At 39.9% G+C, this 14,077-nt stretch overlaps 1 protein-coding gene across 2 annotated transcripts in view; it reads right to left on the bottom strand.

Annotated features, from left to right (window-relative positions):
- The window catches only part of SAMD12 (sterile alpha motif domain containing 12), a 169,280-nt gene that overhangs the window by 142,199 nt on the left and 13,004 nt on the right, over nucleotides 1–14,077 (bottom strand). For both annotated transcript variants that reach the window (XM_029959267.1, XM_018077356.2), the window contains exon 2: nucleotides 8,949–9,124. In XM_029959267.1, coding sequence (XP_029815127.1) covers nucleotides 8,949–9,124 — 176 coding nt within the window. The remainder of the gene's footprint in view (nucleotides 1–8,948; nucleotides 9,125–14,077) is intronic.

Here is a 14,077-nt window from a genome sequence, read left to right as displayed (position 1 = left end):
CATAACTAGAAGCATAAAAGTACTAAAAGTAGGACACAAGCACTAAAAGCCATCCCCAGGCTGAATCACTATATCAGAGTTTCACTTAATGGCATCACAGCCAAGGAAACCCCATGCTACTTACAAATGAGTTGGTCAAAAAAACTGAAGAGGAAAAGGGAAGAATTGTCTCTCATTACACAGAACATTCACCTTACCTTCTGCTTGCCCTTAGGATGATACACAGCATCATATAAAATATCTACTTTAACATTTGGGAGTTGTTTCCCTGCTCCCTGCAGTGGCACATCAGCTACACAGTAATCTACAGTTGACTGCAGAACAGAGATAAAACCCAAACACTTCTGACTGAAGTCCACACTCAGAAACAGCTAAAAAGAACTGGTATTTGCATAGCATGAAATGAAAGAATACAGACAAGTCTCCTTGATTTCAGAGGTCATTATTGTCGGTGTTTCTGCAGTGCCTAGAGCTCCCTCAGAGCCAAACCCCAGTTCACTTCAGTCTCCATCCATCAAATGCTTCCAATCAAAGTCAGAGGCATGACACAGACATTAGTGCAGGCTCTTACGACTACCCATGGAAAACAGCTGGAGAATCTGTCCCATGGAGAGGAACGGGAACAGGCAGCATTTGTCATTCTTGGACACTCTGACCAGGACAATCAATTTTACATACATACACATGCAAAAGACAAAATTTTGTCAGCAAATTTATTCCAAATCTCAGATTTCTATTGAAAGAACAGTTTTAACTGGTCCTAATTATCTATTTGCTTGCCAGAATATCATCTTGAACATAGCCAAATATATGGGAGTAGTCTATCCTAATTGTTCAAAGTATGATTTTTGAGGTAAATGCAGCTTCTGAAATACAGTCTCCTAACGCAAGGTCTCACCTCTATCAGACATGGATAACCATTTCAACATCAAATGCAGAGGTTAGCTAGTAGGGTAGAAGAAAGAACCGAGTTCCAGATCCAAATACCGAAATTCAAGTGTCAAAGCAGTCCCTAAAGTGCAGACAGGTTCAGCTGAGCGGTGGTTACTTCAGGTGGAGTCTGATCCCTCTCTAAGCTCCTCTGAGCACACTGACTAGATCTCCACCAAATATAAGAGGAGTTTACACACCTAGCTACTTGTAATTTAAGTAGCAAACTGAACTCTACCCATAGCAACTCAGGGAAAGACACACTCCACTCTGCCCCTTTTCCAGACTTCTAATGAAATCCTTTCCCTCCTTAGCAGTGATAATACAAGAAACTCCTTTCAGACATTATCAAGGCTACTACAGTCCGATACCCCTTTTATGACTGTGACACTTCTCACTCCCAGTGCTCCACAATTATATTATTTTTCAAAGTGGAAAGGAAAAAAGTCCCTACTTCTAAAGAAAAGGGCAGAGGTCATTCTGCCCCTCTACTCCACTCTTGTGAGACCCCCTCCTTGGGTACTGCATCCAGCTCTAGGGTCCCCAGCACAGGAAGCACATGGATCTGTTGGAGCGAGTCCAGAGGAGGGCTGATGATTAGCAGGATGGAGCACCTCTCCTACGAGGGAAGACTGAGAGAATTGGAATTGTTCAGCCTGGAAAAGAGAAGGCTCTGGGTGACTTAATTGTAGCCTGCCAATACCTGAAGAAAGCCTACAAGGAAGATGGAGAGGAACTTTTTCAAGGACATGTAGTGACAGGACAAGGGGGAATGGCTTACAAACTGAAAGAGAGTAGGTTTAGATTAGATATTAGGAAGAAATTCTCTGTGAGGGCACTGGCAGAGCACTGTGAGCACTCTGGTAAGGCACTGGCACAGGTGGCCAAGAGAATTTGTGGATGCCCCATCCCTGGAAGTGTTCAAGGCCAGGTTGGATGGAGCTCTGAGCAACCTGGTCTAGTGGGAAGTGTCCCTGCTCACAGCATGTGGGTTGGAACTAGATGATCTTTAAAGGTCCCTTACAACCCAAATCATTCTATGATTCTATGATGACTACAGCAACTGCTCATCAGTTTGGCAGAAGTGGCAACCACATGTGGCAGATTAATGCAATTATTGTTATAACTCAGGTGAGATGCACTATATGCAGACCTGCAGTACCAGCAGTGGAGCATTAAACTGCTTTCCTATTTTAAAGGCTAAACTGGTTCTATAGAACATTTCATAATCCCTCTAATCAGAATGCTATTATTTTCTTGACCAGGCAATTCTATACTTTTCCTTTCTCAACAAGGTAGCTGTGTTGGGGATATAATACTGCTTTATTTTTGAAGCAATCTCTATGAAGCCCTTAAAGTAGCTTCAAAGTGGAAGCAGAGAGTTTGGATGGCTTTGTTGAGCAGCTTCACAATGAGGCAAGCAGCAGAACTGGCACTGTAAGTACATTATGCATCCACACGTTGTATGGAATTGCTTTTTCCTCTAAAAGCTGCTCCATCTTTTTATCTATATTTCTTTTTCCCTGAAGAGAAGTTCTTTTAAATAAGGTGTCTATGTCTATATGTGTGTATAGTGTATAGTATTGACATCCCACTTATTTCTAGAGTACTACCACGGCTTTTTACTGCTTATGTTTGCTAATATGTACTGCAATTGCTGCTCCTTTTCACACTAGTGTAATGGGAAAGAACACAAATTTCACATTGATAGCTTTCACAGGATGACGGGAGCCAGATCAGACTATACTTCCCTCCTTATGCTCTCTCAGCTGCCTCTTTGTAACCATCTGCTCAGGCCAGCCCTATACAAGGACTGCAGTCCCTCCCTGCAGCAGAAGCCACTGCACTGCTGTGCATTTGTGCAGCCCCAAGCACACTGTAGAGTCACAGACTGCACCTCTTCCCACAGGCCAACACCTTGACATGTTCCACATGCAAGCACTGTGTGCAGCAGCTACTAAAAATATTCTCATCCTTCATTTTTTTCTGAAAGTCATAGTCCAACTGCAAAAAGCCTAAGAGAAATTCCTCTTCCTATTACCACCTGATGGACTGAAGGGATAGGTAGAACGTGCATAGATAGAGCACATGTACAACAGGTCAATCAATACTGTCTTTGTGAGTAGATTTCACCTGTTCTACTTATACGCATCTAAAAAGCTAAGTATTCCACTGAACTAATTATTTTGACTTCTTATGGGGAGAAAAGCAACAGGAAAATAATCCTACTTGGTGATGGGGGGCAAAGGAGAAGCACACGAATAATGGTCCTTTGCAGCTGCCTTTCTTTCCCATCACTGTCCTGGACAGAGCACTACAAACCAAGTCGGGTGAGATCTCCCACTTCGTGTGGCTGCTGTCAGGGCAGATATTTTTCAGAACCCCCAGACACGCAGTCAAGGTGAACAGGATGAACAGGAGAAGCCAGATCTTTTATCCTGAATGTAGAAACCTCGCTGCAAGAATGTGGGCTTTCACATCACACTATTTATAACATAATGGATGATACAGCAATGGTGAAAAACATGCTACAGCAAGAACACGCTTGGAGTCCAAATCAGACATTTGTCCTCCTGTGATAAGCTGGTTTACAGGACTCCAACAGAGAGAGATGTTTCTTGTTTTTCTGGCTCATGAGAATGTGGATTCTGAACTAAGCAGCTATATTTTGCACTACAGGGAGGGTTACTCCAGCACTTCATTCACACCAGTGAAATCCCTGAGCGATAAACAAAACATCAGTCTCGGCTGCTTGAAATGTACAGAGTCACCCAGCACTCCTGTTTCACAGCTCAGGAGAAGAGCTTTATTCGCTGCACGGTTCTGGAACTTCAGGCTTCAGCCAGAGGTCACAACTGTGAATGACAGGCTGAGAGAGGAAGAGATACATATGCATCAAACGTTTCAGCACCATATTTAGATACCTGAAACAAGACAGCATGGATACTTCTAACTATGCAACACATGAAAGAAAGAGTCTATTGAAAATAAAGATAGAAGCAAGCACACTAATTATTGTGCATTACTAATAATCGCAGAATGAGGCATTAGAAAGGCACATTGCCCTGAAGTGTAATTATTTCAGCTATGTGATAGTAACATTTAACAAATATTTTTAAATCCACTTCAGACATACTGTACGCTCAGATTCTGTACCCATTTTTGCTTGAATTAAAGAAGACCCAATGCAATAAGCGGTGTTTTGTCACTGTTGCAGTCAAAGAGTGGGGAAAGGAAAAAAATTGGGAAAAAAAATAAATCACACACCATATCTATTGACTTTCATTGTGGTGAGCTGATGTGGACATTGGTAACCTGTTAACTACTGCTCCAAAAAAATCAACTCAGAAAAGCAAATTTTCTGTCAGTAAACTAACATTTCACCATCTAAGGTGAGCACCTCCACTGGGAAACATGCAGAGGTCTGCAATTCAAACACCCTCCCACCCTGTCACACCATTTTACAGCAAAATCTGGAGGAGTGGAACAGCCCAGCTGGGCTTTTGCTGAACCTTCACTTCAATAGGTAAAATGTTTGTTAACTTCAATCAGTCAAATCTCCGTTCTTGTTCCCACATCCTGTGGCCACCAGAGGAAGAGGATAGTAGGAAGACAACACAAAATAGTAAAATATCTTTGCCCCAGTTCAGTGGGCATTGGTATTTCTCAACAAACCACAAAAAAAAAAGGAAAAAAAGAAAAAGGGGGGAGTGTAGAATGATTTGGATTGGAAGGGACCCTAAAAACCATCTAGTTCCAAGCCCCCTGCCATGGGGAGGGACACTCCCACTGGACCAGGTTGCTCAAAGCCTCATCCAGTCTGGCATAACACCGTCTTTCTCATCCAACCCATTTTATAAGCTTGACCAATAAGGATAAACATTGTGAAACAGAAGCCACTGATTAAAAAACTTAGAGAATTCTTCTAGAAAATTACTTTTTCTAGTCTCTTGTCAGAGAACAGCACCAGGACATTTTTTTCTTTAAATAACTGACAAAACTTTTATATTTCTAAGAATTCTGTAACACCTTTATTATTTGAAAGCCTCACTCTTTTGTGCTTGGACTTTTCATCACACACTTAACACACATAGCCCAAATACTTTCCAATCAGAGCACAGCTCCACTCCCGAGGAAGCCATAGGAGCTGTTTCCACCCCAGTCAGTGCTGAACTGGGACCAGTAAGATCATCCTCTGGTTACTGAGTTCATCAGCCCTTTAGCGTTGTTCAGTGTCAGTTTGAAAAAAGTATTTTTTTTAAGAAAGCAAAAGCAACCAAGGGAATTAATGAGCTACACTGCAACAAAAAGTATAGTCTACTTCTGTCTATATAGCACATAGCAACAGAAGACAAGATAAAAGCTTCTCACTTCTTTTAGCAGTTTTTTTTTTTACTTTTCATAGTTTTCATGAACATTTTAAAGGACTGTTAATTTGTCCTGAGTTGGATAAAAAAACCTGCAATAAAACATAAAAAGTCTAACTGCAGTGGTTGCCATTAGAAAGCCTTTATTACTTGCTACTACTGCTACCACATAATGAGACAAAGTGTGTCACCAGATATGCACACACTACTTAGAACTCAAAACTCCCTGAATAAATAATCTTCTAACAAGTGACAGACCAGGTTTGGGTCTCACACTCACAATGAACAGGGCTTTGTGAGTGCAACATGTGGGAGGCCTTGATAAAAGTTAATACTTCCATAAGAGATCATTTTCTGAACTTTGTTAGAAAAGTCACCTTCTGTTAAAGCCATACTCAGAAAAGTATAGGACTCCAAAAGTATAACAAAACTTTTTGTTTGTTTGTTTTTAACAGAACTCTACTCTGTAGCTAGGATATTAAAACCAAACAGAGCAGATATAAGAGCCAGAAGTAGAATTTTAATGAAAAAAAGATAAGAATTCCACAAAACACACATAACAGAGGTTAGATGTAGGTGGTGTTAAAGAAATAATTTATATTTTAAAATATATTAGAATATATTTCTATATTAGAAATCATTCTTGACTTGTACAATGAATTTTTCCACTCTGTAAAAGTACCCACTCAACTGCCTGTTTTTATATACCATAAATGCTGAAAAATCAATTACTGACCAAGAAAATGTTGATATATCAAAATATTGATATATAGAAATAAAAACGGAAGTATTTTTACACTTCATCAATCTTCCTAATTTGTATTATATCCCGTACATTATCAGAGTCTGACTGGATTATGCACATCAGTTTAGATAATAATAACCTTGGCCTTTTCTGGACTTGCTTATATTTGTAACAAGGTGGTTCCTTAGAGAACCAGCTGAGGGAGGCTAAGATCACTGCTCCATTTTCCATTAAAATTCTACCTCAGTCAGCCTATAAAACTTAGATTCCATACTCATCAGAAACTTATAAATGAGTGATCCTTCACTCACACTACACCTTCTGTTGTCTGCATCCCAAATACAGAAACAAATACTTTTACTCCCATATTTATATTACAGTAGATGCATAAAAAGGAAATTTAAATCTATCTGTAACCCATGAGTTACTACTGTTCTGTAATTCTATAGCTGAGAACAGAAAAAGTAGGACACATTTCATTATAAAGGAGATTTTGTTTGTTTCTTTGGACAGCAAAACCATTCATTGTTGGAAGTGCTGGAAGTGGTCTCCATGAAGACAAATTAGAAAGCTGAAAGCAGAGAAGAGGGTCTAGAAGGTATCTTAAATTATATTCAATATATTGCATTGCTTTGTGCAATGTAAGTCTCACTACTGTGGATATGAGATATGTGTTAATATTATTTGGATACCTAGGATTGCAAAGAAATCTTTTTAAAAACATCTGAGCAATGAGGAATTATAAAACAAATGGCTCTGTCCACAATGTTTTATTTACAATACTTTCCTCTATTCCTGCTCATCTTTCCACTGTACAGATATGACTGCACGGATAAAGTTTCATAATGACAGCTTAATTCAACTCTTAAAGCCACACAAGTTAAAATCCAACTCTTTATTTACATTTTAGAGGATAAAGCAATAAAATTTTTAAATTTAAGGCAGAGCTAGCCAGAAAAGACAGGCCACCTCAGGCTATAACATATGAATTCAGATGAAAAACGTCACTAAATTAATACAACACATAAAAGACAAAGTTACTAACAAGGCAGCAATACATTCAGAAAAATAGTCCATTCCACTAGCTTGATACTAGTATGCCAAGCTTATTCCATCAAGCAAAAATTGAGTTGGTTTGTTTGTTTTTAAATGTGAAGCATGCCCAATTTTCTCAATAAAGCTACTGCAATCAAATGTGGGAAACCAACAGTGGATTTCACTGCCTTGAGATCACTATGCTTCCCCGCTTCCCCAGCTGTCTCCACACCAAGGACAACCTGTTTTCTATTCATCAGTCCAACGATTACAGCTCAGACAGTGGAAAACATGCTCCATAACATTAAATCACTGATATATTTCATCCTGATTTTTCATTAGGATAAGTCTTTTGCAAGCAAAGACAAGTTTGATATGACTGTTCCACGTCAACTACACATGAGCCCATTTCCAATTACATCATTTAGCTTCTTCACTCCCAAGCTTGTAAGATCTGCTCCAAGTTTAACACACCTTCTCAGCTTTCAATACAGGGCAGATTTTCATCTGCTAATGTTGAAACATGAGCAGGGTTAGCTTGTCTTTCTCTGTGAAAAGCTGGGTAAATAAATTATTAGCTGAGCTTTGTCTCAAAGCCCATCCAAAATTTGGTGGTCTTGTTACCAAATGGATAACTCAAAGCACATAAGCACAAACCTGTTCTCCAAGGATTCAAGAGAAATCAGCAACATGCTTCATAATGGCCACCAAATACACTGCAAAAGTAGCAGTGATTTTAATTATTGCCAAACTGTAGTGGATCTAGTTGGATGAATTAAGTCAGAATGAATGAGTGTAAATTGTATTAATTTAAAACTAGATATTTTAGATAAAAATCAGAATGGAGAATTCATACCAAGCCTTTATTGTCAAGGCTACTGCTCAAAACATTTTATTTTAAAAGTGAAATATGTCCCAACCATATGTGTATTACTCGTTAGATTTATTGTACTGTTGGCATTAGGAAATACTTCTACTTGTTCAGTCATTGAAATAATTTCTCTTGCCTTTTTTGACACTCATTTTATTTGCTCTATTAACTCTCAAAGTGTCAGATTCAGTAAAAACTCGATTTTCCACTGTGCAGAAATCACCCTCAAACCATAAGGTTTTAAGCTTTTAAAGATCAAAAAGGCTGATAAAGCTTTTAAAGAATCTCTCACAATTATTTTTATAACATTCTCCTACTTTTCATTCTAGTTAAAAACGTATCTAATATGACAAATTTTTGTCCTATACCCAAAGTATCTGGAGCACACACATTCACCTGCACTTGGTAGTCATGCCTGCTGCACTCAAACAAAAAGCAGCAGCTTATGAATAAGAACAGATGCTACATTTGTTTTTAGGAATTCACCTCTCAACTATGTTTGTTCACCATCATATCAGACATGGAAGAGCTGGCCTAGTATTTTACCTAAAATAAGTTAACAGTTTATTAAAATCAGTCACCCCTATAAAAATTCTCATATATCCACAGAACCTTTCTCTTCCTTTACCTGCCCTAGGAAAAAGTAAATAAGTAAACAAAAAAAAAAAACACTGAAGAAAAACATATCTGTTGCCATGCTGATTGTTACCCAAGTCATTTGGAAAAAAAAGTCTCCATAGTGCCTGAAAAAGAGCGATTCCAGTATTTTAATTATCTTCATTTAGAGAAAAATAAAATAGTTCAATGTCCAAGATGTGTGTGTGCTAGAACTCCATGGCAATACTTTGCTTCTGTAACATCCACTTCCTCAGACTGTTACTTTTGCACATTTTTATGTCTTTAACAGAATTATAAATGCTTTTGAAGCAGCAGTCAGGACTTCAAGAAGCCTGGATTCTTTAAGACTCCCCAGAATAAATAAGAATCCAGTCCTACCTACCTTAGATATTTCTGGCTCCACTTGTCTCTTAGGTGTCTCTTTTGACTCAGGTCCTTTTGGAGCACTAGTGTTCTTAACTGAGGGCGATTCAACTCCTTCACCTTCGAGTTGCAGATTAATACCTTCTGTGGGGACAGGATGGTCAATACCATTTGGATTCAGATTGCAATGGATAGCTGGGAAATAAAACACAAGAAAGAGAAACACTGCTTAGGAAAGAAGTACCCAATGTTTCAAACATTTAGCACAAACTGCTGAGAAGTGCCATGTGATAACCAGAGCTATGTCAGACCATAGCAAATGAACCATCTGTACCTTGACATGGATTCAGGGTGAGATATGTGAGAAAGAAAACAAGAGAAATGCAGCACTGTATAAGACTATTTAGTTCAGGCTACTGTGTTGAATTGTGCTCCACCAGACTCACTGCACCATCCAAGACTCTCAACTTAACAGCTTTTATCAGGTATTCATCATTTGACCATACCTTTTTTTCCTTTCTAGGCAAGCAAGTTAAAGTTTTTCTATTACATTTTCAATTCCTACAACATTTTATGTCTTAAAGAATGTGGGATAAGTAAGCTGTATGCAGCAAGTCAGCAAGTCATTCTCTGCACAGAGTAATGACTTATCCAGCTGATTATCTCTCCTTCAGCCCTTTGTACTACTGCAAGTTACCACCTACATCATCCTAACAAGCAAGAGGAATGTACTCTCTAGGAGTATATAATGAGATGTGGACTAATGACAGTGGAATAAGAAAAGCATCCAGAGAAAAAAATAAAACAAATGCAAACTATACTACAGAAATGCCCATTTAGAACTACAGCAGTAGTTTGTTTTCTGCCCAAATTTTTACAGTTTCAGCACTCACACAGACAGTAACCTTAACAACCTTCTTGGCATGCATGGCAATTTTAAAATATGTGGATCCTGAGGCAACTTCCCCTTCATGGGACTAGCCCACCTTTGCATTTATATTCTTGTGTAACTCTGCTACTTTTAGTGCTACTTGTAATTAATGGTCCTAAGTTCCCATGTGCAAAAGAACTTTGCTCAGATACTGTGATGTAATGTTTGACAGACCTGAATAGAAACCTAAACCACAATGTAAAGCTAAAATAAAAGCTGCCCTTTTACCCTCGCTTGGCTTAGAAGGAAAGGGTGGGGAGCCGGGGAAGGAATCAGAACTGCCAGTTTCTACCAGCTACAGATCAGCCTGCAAAGCCTCTCAGGGAAAACTCGCTCAAGCTCCCAGAGAAGGTAAAGGGTTCTTTAACCACAATACCTTCTGAAAATTCATTCACCTTATACCCCAGAGTCTTAATTGAAAACCTTGAGCCTAAGTTACAGCAATTCCTTGGTACAGAATTAAAGCAAAGGCCAAAAAGTTGGCCTCTTCTCCTTGGGATTTTTAAAAACATCCAAATATTTGTAAAAGACAAGTGATCTCTGCAAGCACTACAGTACCTACATCTGCAAGTCAGGACAGACTATAGGAACTTAAATATCAGAAACGATTCTGTGCTTTATATTTATATCAGTGTGTCTTAAGACACCAAAAAAATTCTCTTTCCTAGATCATATCCACCTACACCTATATGTTCCTCTAGAACATATTTACCTACGTAAAAGAAAGAAACAATTACTAACAATTACTTTGCTTATCCTCCAGACCACAGAAAAGATTGATGTGATCTACCAAGACAGATTTTTTTCACAGTCCAATGAGGATGGAAACTGTTCTTTTAGTAGCCAAACTAATTCACTCCTTCACAAAAAGTGAGAGATATTCAAACCAACCTGTAAAAGTACTCCCTGTACACCCTGCTCCAGCAAGGGCTGGAAATTAGCAGAAGACACTTGGTATAGAATGTGGTCCATAGAAATCCCTCCAACTGTCTTCTCCAAGGATCTTGCCTAGCTGAAGATTCCTGCACACACCTGAAATGCTAACAGACCCCAGCAACACCCAGAAACAGGCAGTTATTGGCTGTCAGCTCTGTTCCAGTGCTCACCAAAGAGAAATGACAAAGCACAGCAGGACTTAACCCTGCCTGGAAGAACACTGCCAGCAGCAAGCTTCCTGTGAATTGCAACTCCTCCCTTCCCAGTGCCCCCAAACAATAGCGATTAGGGAGGAGGGAGATAGGGAATGAACAAGGAAATCCTTCTGAGTTACAGCACTCATTTACCATACATTACAGGAAGCTATAAATGATAAAGGTTTCTGATAACATGGTAACATGACTAACCTTATCTCCTTCTACATATGACCAGGTGATCTGCTTAATGGATGAGGGAAAGGCTGTGGATGTTGTCTACTTGGAACTTTAGTAAAACTTTTGATACTGTCTCCCACAGCATTCTCCTGGAGAAACTGGCTTCTTATGGCTCAGATGGGTGTTCTGTTCACTGGGTATAAAGCTGGCTGGATGGCCAGGCCCAGGCAGTGGTGGTGAATGGAGTACATTCAGTTGATGGCCAGTCACTAGTGGGGTTCCCCAAGGCTCAGTATTGGGGCCATGTCTGTTTAGTATCTATCAGTGATCTGGATGAGGGGATCGAGGGCATCCTTAAAAAGTTTGCAGATGTCACCAAGTTAGGCAGGAGTGTTGATCTGCTGGAGGTTAGCATGGCTCTACAGAGGGATGTGGACAGGCCGAATCAATGGGCTGAGCCCAGCTGTATGAGGTTCAATAAGGTGAAGTGCTGGGTCCTGCACTTGGGTGACAACAACGCCAGGCAGCACTAAAGGCCAGGGGAACAGTGGCTGGGAAGCTGCCCAGCAGAAAAGGACCTGCAGGTGTTGGTTTACAGCAGCTGAACATGAACCATCAGTGTGCCCAGGTGGCCAAGAAGTCCAATGGCATTCTGGCCTGTATCAGAAACAGTGTGGCCAGCAGGACCTGGGCAGTGATTGTTCCCCTGTGCTCAGCACTGGTGAAGCCACACCTTGAATCCTGTGTCCAGTTTTGGGCCCCTCACTACAAGAAAGACATTGAGTGCTTGGAATGTGTCCAGAGAAGGGCAACAAAGCAGCAAAGGAGCAGCTGAGGAGCTGGAGTTCTGTAGCCTGGAGAAAAGGAGGCTCAGACCTTATCGCTCTCTACAAATAACTGAAAGGAGGCTGTAGCCAGGTGGGGATCGGTCTCTTCTCTCAAGTAATAAGCAATAGGACAAGAGGAAATGGCTTCAGGTTGGGAGGTTTAGGTTGGATTTTAGGAAAAATTTCTTCATGGAAAGGGTTGTCAAGCATTGGAATAGGCTGCCCAGGGAAGTGGTGGAGTCACCATCCCTGTAAGTATTTAAAAGACATGTAGAGGTGGCACTTGGGGACTTAGTTTAGTGGTGGACTTGCCAGTGCTGGGTTAAGGGTTGGACTTGATCTCAAAGCTCATTTCCATCTTAAATGATTCTATAATTCTGTAACATCACCTGAATGGATTAAAAATTAAATAAATCACTTGGCAAGATGCTGTCCATCATTCTTTCAAGAGTAATGAATGTTAGTGCTGTTTCAGCAATGCTTTTTATTGGACTCCTTCAGGATACAAAAGAGAAAAAATGGAAGAGGCTGCTAGCAATTAAATACATGGCCATTACCTTTTAATTGAAAACAGGTGACTGGTTAAAAGAAACACAGGCTGCCTTAGGAGACCTTTACAGAGTTGTGAATACTGGAGAGACAACTTTTTTTAATTTCCTAGGGGTATTTATTTCCTAAAGAGAATAAGTATCTCAGTCACTTGGCAAAGCTAATCTCTCTTTGTCATGACACATCTTCAGGTGGCCAGCTCTACTGTTGTCTTCTAGTCCTGCTTCCAACCCTCAGCTACACAGGGGATAGGAAGCAAAGAATATTTCCTTGCATGGGTCTGTTATTTGCTGTTACCACACAGAAATATACAGATCCATCTCTGTGGCAGAGGTGGAGCTCTTGCCTCCTTTTAAATGTCAGTGCAAACCAAAATTCCTCCCTTTCAAGATTTGTTAAAAGTAGGGAAAGAGGTCGATGTTCTCTTCTTAAATCAGCACCTGATATAATTTTAGCTAGATAAGGTTAGCTGTAAACTCAGGATTAACTATCAAACCTAATAGGGTTTGGGGGCCTAACAGCACCCAGGGTTAACACTCTGTAGAACTGAGTTTAAACAGCTCTCAGAAAATAATCACAAATCACTAACTTTACCACAGCGCAAGTGCTCTGACCCTCTTAGGTGACACTTCTTAAATCTCTTTCAGAACTTAATGACATTTGTCTAGAAAGATTCTACGTACAGACAAAGCAGTTTCTTGCTCCAGACCCTTACCTGTCATTACTCTGGTATTGGCTAACACCAGCTCATCCCACCCTCTGTATTCAGACCATTTCCTCACACCACTGCTTTGACAATATTTCTACTGCCTCAGCACTTCTTCCTTCTGCCAAACTACATCCATCTCATCAGTCCCAGACTTTAAAAGTCCATCAAGACAACAAACACCCTCCAAATCAGCTGAAAGTATCAGCCTAATACCACTAGATATCAGCAGTATAATTAGGTTTTGAAACAGAACCTCTTCCAATATTCTTCCATACAATCTCAATATTCATATATCATCCATATGTCCCAGTAATACAACTCTTCAGCCAGTTTCAGATCATTTATATTCTCCCTTCCCTGCTGAAAACCCCACCTCACAGTTGATTAATGCCATGTCTTTCTTCATGCTCCCCCAACAATTGTCATTTAACTTGGGTTGAAAGCTTTCTGTGGTGGGAACTTGTTTCCATTTGGAGAGGGAGGGTGGATGTTCTGTAGAACTCTGACTGCACAGCAACAAGCACATGATGAATGGTGCTGGCAGACACAACAATACAGATCCACAGATTACATTTATGAAACAAACTATTATTTAAAACAAAGGTACTTAAGTGTTCTTGTACTCCTAACTCAATGGTAGAGCTGAATCTTCTGGAAAATATGCACTTTTCCAGAACTTAAAGAAAAGACTGCTGAGATCTGCCAAGTTATGAGAGTCAACAGCTCTGCAAGAAAACTAGTGAGTGGAGCACCCAAATTGTAAAAATGACCCCACATCTGTCCTAAAAAAAATAGGGAAGGAACAAAATTAATGCAATACAC

This window comes from Manacus vitellinus, unplaced genomic scaffold (assembly GCF_001715985.3).
Source record: "Manacus vitellinus isolate BGI_N305 unplaced genomic scaffold, ASM171598v3 scaffold_1_pilon, whole genome shotgun sequence".
NCBI classification, from domain to species: domain Eukaryota; kingdom Metazoa; phylum Chordata; class Aves; order Passeriformes; family Pipridae; genus Manacus; species Manacus vitellinus.
This window is presented reverse-complemented; position numbering and strand designations above follow the sequence as displayed.